Source organism: Chenopodium album, chromosome 10 (assembly GCF_948465745.1).
Source record: "Chenopodium album chromosome 10, dcCheAlbu1.1, whole genome shotgun sequence".
Taxonomy (NCBI): domain Eukaryota; kingdom Viridiplantae; phylum Streptophyta; class Magnoliopsida; order Caryophyllales; family Amaranthaceae; genus Chenopodium; species Chenopodium album.
This window is the reverse complement of record NC_137843.1, coordinates 27,962,797-27,976,171: the sequence shown is the minus strand read 5'-3', so window position 1 is coordinate 27,976,171 and position 13,375 is coordinate 27,962,797. Positions and strand designations below refer to the sequence as shown.

At 37.5% G+C, this 13,375-nt stretch overlaps 2 protein-coding genes across 2 annotated transcripts; both read left to right on the top strand.

Annotated features, from left to right (window-relative positions):
* Positions 1-268: 268 nt before the first annotated feature.
* On the top strand, positions 269-865 carry LOC145565116 (uncharacterized). The gene has a single exon (XM_081625211.1). The coding sequence runs from the start codon at positions 269-271 to the stop codon at positions 863-865; it is 597 nt and encodes a 198-aa protein (XP_081481337.1).
* Positions 866-4,344: 3,479 nt separating this feature from the next.
* On the top strand, positions 4,345-13,375 carry LOC145565115 (uncharacterized). Its single transcript, XM_081625210.1, has 3 exons — positions 4,345-4,943; positions 5,077-5,613; positions 13,183-13,375. Exons 1-3 carry the CDS (start codon positions 4,345-4,347, stop codon positions 13,373-13,375), a joined length of 1,329 nt encoding a protein of 442 aa, XP_081481336.1.

Sequence of the window (13,375 nt, the reverse complement as noted above, 5' to 3'; positions counted from 1 at the left end):
AATAGACAAATCAATTGCATTCAAAAGCTAAGGGCAGAACAACCCTTATCGGCCAAATTGAAATCAAACTAAAACCAATTTCAAAGTACTTAAACAATCAACTAACAACAAAGGCATACTCTAAGAGAAACTAATATAAGGAGTCCCTCGTCTAGGGTTGTTCGTCCCTCGTCTAGGGCTTGTTAGTTTTCCTGCGATTTTGCCCTAATTTCCATTAAATCTTTACAATTTTCAATCGAATTTTCAAATCCATCCAAGACTTGGAACCATGGCAGATGATTTACTGAACGATTTCGAAAAAATTAAATTGACTGAGGAGGAATCGAAGGTTATTGGGGAACGGTCTGGAGAACATGAGGATGAAGGAATGCAACATCAGATAGCCCTATCGTTGGTAGGGAAATTACTGACATCCAAACCTTTCAATATGGAGGCGATGAAACACACGTTAATGTCAGTTTGGAAACTGCGGGACAATGTAGTGATCAAAATGGTGGAGACAAATCTCTTTGTTTTTCAGTTTCTCAGTGAAGCGGACAAGGAGAAGGTCTTAGATGGGTGCCCGTGGTTCTTCGATGGAAAGTTACTTATTCTTAGAGAGATTGATGGGGAAGAACAACCCTCTGAAGTGATCTTCAAGTATGCCCCTATGTGGGTAAGACTCCTTGATGTCCCTTTTAGCAAGTGCAACAAGAAGACATTGATTGAAATTGGTGACTTTTTAGGCACTTTCCTGGAGATAGACAAATCTAACCCGTTGGGGTGGGGAGAATTTATGCGGATGAAGGTGATGATTGACATTGAGAAACCGCTTCAAAGGGGGTTGTTTGTGGCAGTTGGTGCTTCGGCTTATGAATTTCCCTGAAATACGAGAGGCTAGAGGATTTTTGCTTTTTCTGTGGGAGGTTAGACCATAACGAGGGGGGTTGTGCTTTTAAGGAGGATGCTAGAGAGGTGAGCGAGGAGATAGTCTACCAATATGGCCCCTGGCTTCGAGCTTCACCAAGGAGAGCCCCTCGAAAATCTGAAGCTGAGATTGCGAAGGAGAGATGATGGAAGGAAAGTTTGTCCTCGATGAGAAAGGCTCGGGTTCCGAGCTACAATGATCCAGAGGCTGTGAAACTTGGCCCTCCTAGGGTAGCACGCAAGTTAAGCTTCCCCCTCCAAGGGCCAAGGAGGTTGCTTTGGTCAAGGTGTTTGATGCTACGACGACAAAATCTATGTTGAGGTTGAAGAGCTTGACTGAAGACCCTGCTTCTGAAACGGAAAAGGGAGACATAACAACTGGTCAGGGTGTAACTTTAGATGGCAGCCTTCCTATTTCGCCTGTAGAAGAGACTACTGATGATATGGAGCATGACTTACCTGACACTAGAAGTCGCAAAATTGTTATTAATAGGAAGAGAGCAGCAGAGGTGGATGGTGTTAGGAGGATGATACAGGAGGATAATGCTAGTGTTATGGCAGTGAAGAAGAGAAGTTTGGAAGAGCGCAATTGCAATGAGATGAGTTAGGCTTCGAAGCAAACTATCAAAAAAACAAAAAATCACACAATCCTTTATTGCCGAAGACGGGATAAATCAAGTAAGGGGTGTTGGAATGAACCAACCCCCTGAAGAGCAATGAAAATCTTGTGTTGGAATTGCCAGGGGGCGGGCAACTCTCGTGCAATTCGTGCACTCCGGCATTGGAGTGGTAGTATTAGCTCGAATTTAATTTTTTTGTGTGAAACTATGATCAGTAGGAAAGAATCAAAAAATATAAAAAATAAAATTGGCTATCCTATGTCAATTGTTGTTGATAGTATGGGCAAGTCGGGAGGCCTGTGTATGTACTGGAAGGAAGGAACCCAATTTTCTTTAATTTCTTTTTCAGACCACCATATTTGTGGAGATGTTACTGAGGTTGGGGGTCGGATATGGAGGTTTATTGGGGTTTACGGGTGGGTTGACAGAGCACTAAAGAACAACACTTGGGCACTTGTGCGTGACCTCTATTTGGACTCTCCTCATCCCACGGTTTTTAGGGGCGATTTTAACGAAATTCTTAGTTCCAATGAGAAGTCGAGGGGGGCTATGAGAGAACAACGAGCTATGGATACCTTTCGGGAAGTTCTAGATGACTGCAATTTGAAGGAACTTGGTCATGATGGTTCGTTGCATGTACTCGGTGGTGTGCTTGGTTTAACCAGGCTCATGTGTCTCATCTAACCAAATTCAAGTTGGACCACGTGGGAATTTTTCTAGACATCGAAGCTAGGGTGCGACAAAAAAAGAAGGTAAGGAAGAAGAGGTTTCGTTTTGAAACCTCCTGGTTGCTCGCTGATGGAGTTGAGGATGTAATTAGGAATGCTTGGGATGATTCACGCCATCTTGACATGCCAAATAAGTTGCTCACTGTTGCAAACAACCTCACATCATGGAGCAAGGATGCTTTCGAAAATTTAGGTGAGAAGATAGAAGAAACCAAAGAGGCCCTCAAAGAAGTGCAGCAAAATGCGGGTTCCCACCCATATTTTACAGAATGTAGCAGGCTAGAAGCGATCCTTGATGATCTTCACGAGAAAAATGAAGCATATTGGTTCCTTCGATCGAGGGTTTCTGAGATTAAAGATGGGGATCGTAACACAAAATACTTCCACCACAAGGCTTCTCAAAGAAAAATTAAAAATTATATAAAGGGGCTTAACAATGCAGATGGGGTATAGTGTACTGGTAAAAAAGAAGTTGAAAGGATAATTCTTGATTTTTATGGCTCCTTGTTTGCTAGAGGTGATATCGACGAGACATTGATGGAGGAGGTCCTTGAGAGTGTTCCAGCCATGGTGACTGAAGGAATGAATTTGTCTCTATGTCGCTCTTTCCCCAAAGATGAAATATTTTCCGCTCTTTCTCAGATGAGCCCATGTAAGGCCCAAGGGCCAGATGGTCTTCATGCAATTTTTTACCAGAAATATTGGCATGTTGTTGGTGATGATGTGACTGTTTTTGTCAATAATATTATTTCTGGTAGAATTCCCCTGATGTGACTGTTTTGGTGATGATCGTACTAATGTTGCTCTTATCCCGAAAATTAAAGACCCCACTAGTATAGCTCAATTCCGACCAATCTCTTTGTGTAATGTGCTTTACAAATTAGCTTCAAAAACTGTGGCTAATAGACTGAAGCCCCTTCTTCATGGTATGGTAACTGAAAATCAGAGTGCTTTTGTTCCCAAACGTCTGAAAACTCATAATGCTTTGATTGCCCTCGAGCTTTTTCACACTATGAAGAAGAGATCTAAGGGTCGAAGGGGGACGGTTGCAATGAAACTGGATATGAGCAAAGCGTATGATAGGGTGGAATGGGAATTTTTGAGGAGACTTTTGACTAAATTGGGGTTTGCCGGAGCTTGGGTTGATACTATTATGGCCTTTGTGTCTACTGTGCAGTATTCTTTCATCATCAATGGGGGCCCCTCGGATCCCCTGATTCCGTCGAGAGGACTTCGTCAAGGTGACCCTATTTCTCCTTATCTTTTCATTCTAGTCGCTGATGTCTTGTCTAGAATGTTACAGTTGGCATCGGAGAAAAAATTGATCCACGGAGCTCGGGCTAGCAGAAATGGTTTGGAGATTACTCATTTGTTCCTTACAGATGATAGTATTTTATTTACTAGAGCTACTCGACAGGAATGTTCAGTCATTGTTGATATTCTCAACAAATAAGAAACAACTTTCGGGCAAAATATTAATTTGGAGAAGTCGGAGGTATCTTTTAGTGAAGGAGTTCCATTATTATCTCGGGTCACTTTTAGCTCTATTCTGGGTATGGAAATGGTTGAGGGCCATATCAATACCTTGGTTTGCCAACTGAAGTGGGGAGATCGAAGAAAGCGGTTTTTGCTTTTGTGAAGGACCGAATTTGGAAGAAAAGGATGGAAGGAGAAACTTTTGTCGAGGGCGGGAAAGAATTACTTCTTAAAGCCGTCATTCAAGCTATCCCTACTTACCTTACGGGAGTTTATAAGTTCCCGATTGGTTTAATTCAAGATATCCATGGCATGATGGCTCGATTCTGGTGGGGGTCTAATGAAAAGGGTAGGAAAATTCATTGAAAGAGTTGGGATTCACTGTGTAAGCCCAAGTTCCTTGGTGGTATGGGTTTTAAAGACTTGGGAGTTTTCAATGAAGCTCTTCTCGGAAAACAGATTTGGAGGCTAGCAACTAATAAGACATCTCTTGTTAGTCGTGTTCTCAAAGCAAAGTACTACCCGCGGACGTCCATTTTGAGGCAGCTCTTGGGCCGATTTCGAGTTATTCTTGGCAGAGCCTATGGAGTTCTAAAGCTCTTGTGAAGGAGGGCATGTTATGGAGGGTGGGTGATGGTCGCAACATTAATATCTGGTCGGACCCCTGGCTTATTGATGATGTAAGCCGTTTTGTTACCTCTGACAACAGAACTGATCTTTGTTCCACAGTTGCTGAATTGATTGATGAGGAAGGCTGCTGTTGGGATTTAAACAAGGTGGAAAGCATTTTTAACGATCGGGACAAGCTTACAATTTTAGCTATCCCCATTAGTGAACGTAGACCAATGGACACTCTTACTTGGGCATGGTCGAAATCGGGCTGCTATGAAGTAAAGTCTGCTTACATCTTGGGAAAATCCCTAGCTCTTGACAACTTTGAACGCTTCTGGGTTGAAGTATGGAAGGCGAAGACTACCCCGAAGGTTCGTCACTTCTTGTGGAGATGCTGCTCTAACTCTCTGCCAACTCGAAGTCTCTTGGTGCATAGGCATCTCATTGATGATCACCTTTGCCCCTGTTGTGGTTCTGCGAGTGAAACAACAATCCATGCTGTAATTTTGTGTCCAAGTGCGCAAAAATTATGGGTGAAAAGTGGCTGCAAAGAAGCTCTGAACTTGGTTGACTCTGTTTCGTCTGGAGAAATTTTGCTAAGGTGGGCAAAAAACCAAACCTGATGATATTTATCAAAGATGCTTATTTCTCACTTGGTTTATTTGGTTTTGCTGTAACAAATGCGTCTTTGAGAATGTGTGGGACCTGGATGAGGCTGTTCTCCTTCACCACAGCAAATTAGTGGCTGATTATGGTGAGTATACAGAGAGAATATATGGTGGTACTTCTCCTCCCATTGAACCTGCTGGAAGACAGGTGTGGCAGCCTCCCCCTTGTGGTGTTGTGAAGTTAAACGTTGATGCTTCTATCACTGAAGAAGGTTGGGTGAGGTTGGGTGCCATTACTCGTGACAGTAGGAGTCGGGTTCTTTTCTCGGTTGTGAGCAGGGTCAGAGCTCATTGGGAACCGTTGGTTGCAGAAAGCAAAGCATCGCTATTTGGTTTGAAGAAGGCCAGAGACAAGGGCTTTAACGATGTCATCCTTGAGGCAAATTCTTTGTCACTTGTCTCTAAGCTTAAGAAGAAATCCTTCTCCTTTGCTATGGTTGATGGTATCTTAGAGGACATAGTCTCTGTTAGCTCGAGTTTTTCTTCCATTTTTTGGTCCCATGTAAAGCGTGATAGGAACTTCGTAGCCCATCACCTAGCTAGGTTAGTGCTGGTTGATCGTGAACAACTTTGGGATTATCTTGTGCCTAATGAGATTTCCCCGTATGTACTTTTGGATACTATTTCTATGATTTAATGCACTAATCGTTTTCTTCCAAAAAAAAAAAAAAAAAAAAAAAAAAAAAAAAAAAAAACTAACAACAAAGGCATACAAGCCCAAAGTTTGGATTCTAAACTCTTAATTCCCAACCTATCGTCACATAGATCAAATAAACAAATAGAACCTGCAAATTATAACAACGTTCCACAATCAGTGGGGAGCAACTAGCAGTTCTCCCTCAAATCAGAAATAAAATATTTTAGACTTAAATTAATAGAAAGAAACCACAATCACATACAACTTGTAAACTCAAATGAAATCACTTAAATCCAACAAACTACAAAACTATAAAATACTTCGATATAAACTTAAAATAAGAAATTGATATTCAAACACTTAATTTCAATCATAATTTATATAAGCTTCAAAATAAGTAATAATTTCATAGTTTCAATATTTCAAACTCAAAACATTCAAAACATCAGAACTGGCATGGAGGGAACGCTAGTGGCCTCGCAATCCACTTCCTAAGGTTTGTCAGGACGAACCCCCGGTCATCTCGCAGAGACCGTGTCTAAGATTGGCCAACTCCCGGTTATGGGTAGATGCCTATAAGGTCTTACACACCCCCGGACGACAACAATTAACCCAGGTTGAGCTACCCAAGACTCGCAATCCAGGTAGTTAGCATGTTCATTAACCATCGGGAAGCAACTCGGCCTCACACCCGACTATGGCCCCACACACAATTCAAAAATCATTTAAAATAACTAATAAAATATATTTCACTGAGAAATTTGCAGAGAAGCCCAAAATGGTCTTACACTCAATTCAAACTGCATAAGAAAATCATATTTCTTAAATTCAATTGAAACTCCAATTTAAAATACATTTCACCGCAATAAATCACAAAAGGTATCGTCTGGGAATATGATTAATTATCGGAGTTCAACAATTAAGTGCATTCACAACTCTTGGCGAAGTAATGCTAAAGACAGTGTTATTCTTCTCTAAAGCATTACGACGTCGACAATACAATTACAACTCACACAAATTCGAACACACATCAAAATATTTTACTTTAGGGGTTTATAATACCCAAATATTCCCACATCACTTATTTAAAATATAATTTCAGCTAATATATAATAGTTATAAAATTTTCATAAATTCATTTGATAAAACGAAAAATCCAAACTACAATTTCATAAAACAACCAAAACAGGGCAGCAAGATACGAGTCCAAAAATCATCATAAAAACCCAATCAAACATAAATCAAATGCGAAATAAAAATTAGGGCACATACATATACTCAATAAGAATCATATAAAACCATTTCGGACTTAAAATTCTAGAGTTCACATGCTTAAATAAAAATCATAAACACAACAGCTCCAATTTAGGATCTAGCAGTACCATTCACACAAAACACCCCTAAAACCAACCTTAAACATGAAACTAAGCTTAGCTCATTTTAGTACACACTCTAAAAACACAATAGGTCATGTTAATCATGCATTTAGGCTTATAAATTTGGCAAAACACATCTTGAAAACTCTCTAATCACACTCCTTTCGCAGTGGATGGCAGCAGTTCCTATACTTAGTTATACGCCATTAAAACAAATCAAACTTGCTTAGAATCCTGCCAGAATTAATTAGGTGATAGCCTACCATGATACTAATTCAATTTAGGAAATAAAATCAACACAAATAGTTAATTCAAAGCCTAGGAATAGGTGAAACACAAGCTGTCATTACAGCACACTAATTCGAAAGTACATGTATATAAAAGATAGAATTTTGCCTCAACACACATATTTTGACTAAGATACAAACTTCTATATAATCCTAACATGATAATCTAGAAGATATATTCAATTGGTCACAAAAAATAAGATATTTACATGCTCATAAACTCTATCTAATATCACGTCCTAATTCACGTTGGCAGCACAACTTGTCCCACAAAATCAGTCATTTGGAGGCCTTAAACACCTTCGAATTTTACCCATAATATATCAAATCAATCGCAAAACAATCCTCTACAATAATGTAAAATAAAATCATTAGATTCATGGCTCATTCACGACCAATAACCACCGCATAAACTGCAGTCTTATACGCACATAATCAGATTACAAAATCAGTTTTAAGTACCCAAAAATCGTCACAAAACCTAATATAATCATAACAAAATATCATACACCTATTAGGGATTGATTGTAAGATAATTCAATCATGAAAAACATGATTCAAACACCCAAAATCTCCTTAATTGTACACGAAATTCTGACATACATTTCAAGAACGAAAATAAACAAATCAATCTAATCCTAACATGATTTCTACCTATCAATTCAACCCTAAAACCTAGCATTTCTAATCTAAGGGAAGAAAGGCTAGTTAACTTGATGTATAGGCCACCAAAACAAGAAGAAAAGGACAGCAACGCCAAGCACAAACAGTAGCAACAACACGCACAAAGATCCACCCAAGCAGCCCTCTCGAAAGCCCTCAAGGTTCTTCAATTTTGACACTTCGAAAGAGGGGGAATTTGAGCACGAATTGGGGTAGGTTTAAGCAGAAAATTAGACTTTGATTTCCCCCTTGATTTGCCTTTGAAACCCACGAATAATAGAAAGAGATGTGCTGCGTTTTTTTTTTTGGTGAAGAAAACTGATGAAAGCTAGCCTTGTTTTGTACGTAAAAGGAGAAAGAAGAGGAGTTGGGCAGCCATAATTAGGTGTTATTACCATTGATTAGAGGAGGTTACTTAGGGTAAAATGATCAGCCACTAATCCCTCAAAGCTGCTATGTAAATCAGCATAAAATGGGCTCAAATGAAGCTCACAAACAAGCCTCATAATACATCGGTTCAAGGCTCTTCTTTTGGGCTTGATTGAGTGATTACTTCAGGCTTAAGAATGGGTTTAAGAAATATAATAAACAAACCTATATTAATCTATTTAGTCATGAAAATGTTAAGGCAAAACCCGACTTATAAATAAATTCTAATTAGCCCGAAACTAGACTAGGAAAGGAATGTAACAAGAGGCGATTTGAAAATATGTTTAAAACATATAATATAGATTATATTATTAATATTTCAAAAATAATATAAATAGTAATTACATTAATAATAATGAAAACAATAATTTAAATTACGATACAAAAATATATATAAAGTTCATATTTTACGGAAAAACAATATAAAAAGGCGAGATGTGAAACCAATAATATTATTCATCTATGATGACCTAAAGAATAAAATGGCATTATAATGAGTTTTATAAATATAAATTAAAGAATAGTTTATAAACAATATCAATTTGACAAATGAGTTGACGGAATCACCCAATACAACTTTATTTATCGATACTGATACAATTGAACGTAAAATGTATTAAAAACTCTAAAATCATTTTATACGTATAGAATTGACACTTTAGTCAAGAAATCACCCATGATGACCCATATCAATTTTAATAGGTTAAATATCTGAATTGACGCTTAAACTTAAGGAATCACCCTTTAAAGCTAATATCAATTTAGATAAGTCAAATATAGTTTGAAATGATTAAAACTCAAATATGAAACCTTTTAAATAATAACTTTGAATCGTTTTGTCAAAACATTAGGATATGAAAAGCTTGGGATAACCCTTAAATCAAAATAAGGATTTTGATGACTAAATAAACATTTCAATTTAGAAATTTAAATTAGAAATTACGTTTAATAATAGGTTGAAATGCACATTAAATAGTAGTTTGAAAATACGGGGTGTTACATAAGGAGAGTGTATCTTATGCTTTTGGGAATTTCTTTTTGTGTAGATTTTGATTTAGAAGGCTAATTTAAAAGGAGAAGAATACGCTGGACTGCACTCATATTCGATCGGGCGAGCGTACGCGTCAGCAAAATTTGTCGACTTTGACAAGCCATAACTTTTACGTTTCTTATTTGATTTTTGCGTGTGACTTACCGTTGGAAAGATCTTCAAGTCTACTTTCCAATTCAATTAGAATCACTGCATTATCATTTCTACATCAAAAGTTATGATCAAAATAGTGCATCTGACTCAATTTTTATCTTTTTCCCACTAACACTTTGTTTCATTATTGCCCAAATTTGTTCCAAAGAGATGCATTGTGATCCTCGAGGTTTTGGTGACATTGATGCGGTTATGATGAGGAGTAGTCACCTTGACTACTAGCTTCCCTTTAAGACGATGAGGACATTGTCAGATTTAGCTTGGGGGGAGGTTGTCGTGTGCGCATGGTATATCTTTCACCCTCTCTCTTTTTAATAATTTTTTTTTCTTTTGGTCAGATTTATTGCTTTAAAAAAAATGCAAAAATACGTTCCAATGAAAAGATGAATCATGCTTCCCTGTGCCCCTTGATGAAAATTGTTTTGACTCTTGGTTATTGATAATGAACATTGTAGATTAGTTGGTCATGATTTGATGTTTGACTGCCTTGAAATTTTAACATGCGTCAATTTTGCCCAACTTCTTGTGAACATAGTGCTTGACTAGTTGATTTAGTTAGGAATGTGTGTTAGTTCCTGGTATATCAATGAATTTGAGTATGAGTAATGTTTATATGATTCATTATTATGCACAATGAGGAGGACGAAGGCGTTCATTCTTGTAGGTGTCCTCGGGTGAAATTAGATATATTTGTTTCCTTCTTGCTACCCATGTTGTTGCTTGTGCCCTTTTATTGTTTATTTAGCCACATTACAAGCCAAATTTGGTTATTAGTCCCAAACTTGGCTTGAGGGAGCTATTAGTTAGTGAGGTGAGGGAGTAGTGTGCACATAATTTGCACAATGTGGGAGAATAAGAAGAGTAGTTTGTTCTTTTGGTATTGTGATTGGAAAAATGAGAATTTTGTTGTTCAAAGTTGAAAATTCCAATGTGAGATAAAAAGAAAAGAAAAAAAAAGAGCAAAAGAAAAGAAATTGTTTCAATGTTCAAGTGTTCTGATTGAAGGTTGCTCAAAAGAAAAGAAAGAAAAAAAGAAAAAAAAAAGTTTAAAGTTTGGTTCACTCAAGTTCTATAATATCATATCTTTATATTGAAGTTTTAAGTGTTGAAAAATTTGTGAAATATTGATTTGGTACTTTGGTTAATTTTTTGTAGAGTTGAGTTGTGTTGGAGATGTTTTGGTCATTATTAATTTTTGCCCTTGACTTTTTAGGATTTGGCTCTCTTAAGCATAGCTTTACTCTCACATTTTCCCAAATATTTCCTACCCTTTACCCTAGTCTTACATTACAAGCTTTAAAGACCTTCCAACCTTTGTGCATAGAGTTATGTGAATGTGAAGGTAGTTGTTTATCAATGCAAAGAATGACTTGATATATTTCGAGTCGACTATATAGGTTGAGTGCTTAACTCTTTAAACACACGAGTGTTCTGAGTTTGGGAGGGCATTGTTCACATTAAAGGGGTTGGTTGGAGAGCGATCGAGTATATCTTTTACTCGCTACATAAATGAGAGTCGAGTGTGTGAGCACTAGTCTTGAATTCTATATGCTCTTGTGGTTTGCTCTGCTTGAAAATTGTTAGGGAAGATTGGTAATTGGATGGATTTGAGTGATTGATTATGATGCATGTTTGTTGGATTGGCTTTGAGTTGTATTATGGATTTTGAATTTGATTTGGGGTGAAGTTATGATTTGTTTTGTTCATTTCCTTGCTTAGGGACAAGCAAAGGTTTGGCTTGGAGGAGTTTGATATATATGTTTTATTTGCTATTTTATCCCCCATCCCACTATCTTTTTATGCATATTTGAGCTCTTCGGAGCTACTTTTAATACTAATGTGTGGTTTCGAGTGTTTTCTAGAGTTGGCATTTGTTTTGTAGGAATTTCCCGAATTTGTCGGGAATTTCTATGGTTTTCCGGTCACTACGAGATATCGAAGCTTGTATAACATTTATGACCGTTGATCGTAGCCCAAGACCAATCATATTGGTGATTAAGGGCTTAGTTCGTGGATTTGGTCCGAGCTATGGACCAAGGAAGATAAGGATTTGGGCCCCATAAGAGTTGAAGCCTAAAGAAGAAGAGAAGCAAAGGATTCGGCCAAGAAAAGACCGGGCCCGATCGGGCGGATGCCCAGATTGCGGTGGAGAAGAAAAAGGCGGGCTCGATCGGGCACGTGTATTTCTGAGGGGTTTAGGAATCGTCGTTTTGGCTAATTCTTGAGCTCAGTATTAAAACTCTTTTGTAATCTTTATTAGGTACCTTTTTTTCATATTTCATACTTAACTCTAGAGAGATTCTTAGTTGATGATTTATTGTTGAACTCAAGTTTTTCCCTTTTAGTGCAATTTCATAATTCCTTCTTTTGATATTATTTCTTCTCTCTTTTATTGATTATTTCATTACTTTGATTTTAATTGCTTCGTTAATTTCTGTTTTGATTTCAATCATGTCTTATTCATATGCTTTGATTAGTTTAGATTTAAATAAGTGTGAGTAGTTTAATTCTAGGGTTCTTGGGGGATCCATAATTAATATGAAGGGATAATTTGTTATTGTTGGTTATTGATATTGAATGATAATTTCTTATTGAATTGTTTTAATTCCTTACAATTGGATTATGAATCGAGCATATGTGATTGATTGTAAAAGTATAGCAATACTGAATTGATGAATCGAGCATATGTTAATTTGATATTAAAGGCTATTTTCAATAGGAACTTAAATCTTGTAAATTGCGAGAGCCTGTTAGATCTATGTTGATTACTAAATTGCGAGAGCCTGTTAATCATGTTATATATGCAATATTAATTGTTGATTGTTATGTTTTATCTCGGAATATTAATTTTTGGTGAACATGTGACCCTAGGCTTCCTTTTATTGATTTCACCCTAATTATTCTTCGTAGTTTAATTCCCTTAAAAAATAATTTGGTAACTCAATAGTTTAGATTATATTAATTAATTAGGAATAGAAGAACGCTGTTTCCTTGTGGATTTGACCCTACTTCCTTATCTACTTTAGCTAGAGGACTTAGGAATTACTTTTGATTAGGTGATACTACGTTAGCCTATGAATTAAATATGCTTAGAATTAATTTATTGATTGTATGTTAATTGGAAAGCGCACATGAATATGAGAAGAATAAAGTAGAGGCCTATTTAGGGTAGATTCAATCTCTTTTAGGTTGGATTCGTACCATCATCCCCGAATATCCAGACATGGTTCAGGACCACTATGGAGTTAGCATCTCTGTGATCGTGAATAGGGTTTAACCTTCACAGCCGTGGACGGTTTACAAGTTCCTAAAACTTGTTGGAGACTCTTTTGCTCTAGTTTCTTTCCCCTTGGACACCATCGTGCTTGATTGCATAATCACAGTGGGGCTCAAATTTGATGCTTGAAATATTCCCTACAGCACTATAGATGGTTTTGGATACACCATAATTTCTGACCAGCATAAGGGCCTGTTAAAGGCTGTTTCACTTGTCTTTCCTAGGGCTAAAACTAGATGATGTGCAAGGCATGTGTACTGCAACTTCAAGACTATGTTTGGTGGTGGTTTACATTGTAGGAGAGGGTTTTGGAAGATTGCTAAGAGCACAATAGCTAATGGATTTGAGGCAAACATGGAGCTCTTCTATGAGATCAATGTCAAGGCTGCCCAGGACTTGAGGAAAAGGAACTATGTGAAGTGGGTGAGAGCATTCTACACACCACAGTCACAGTGTTATAGCATAGACAACAATATGAATGAGACATCATAG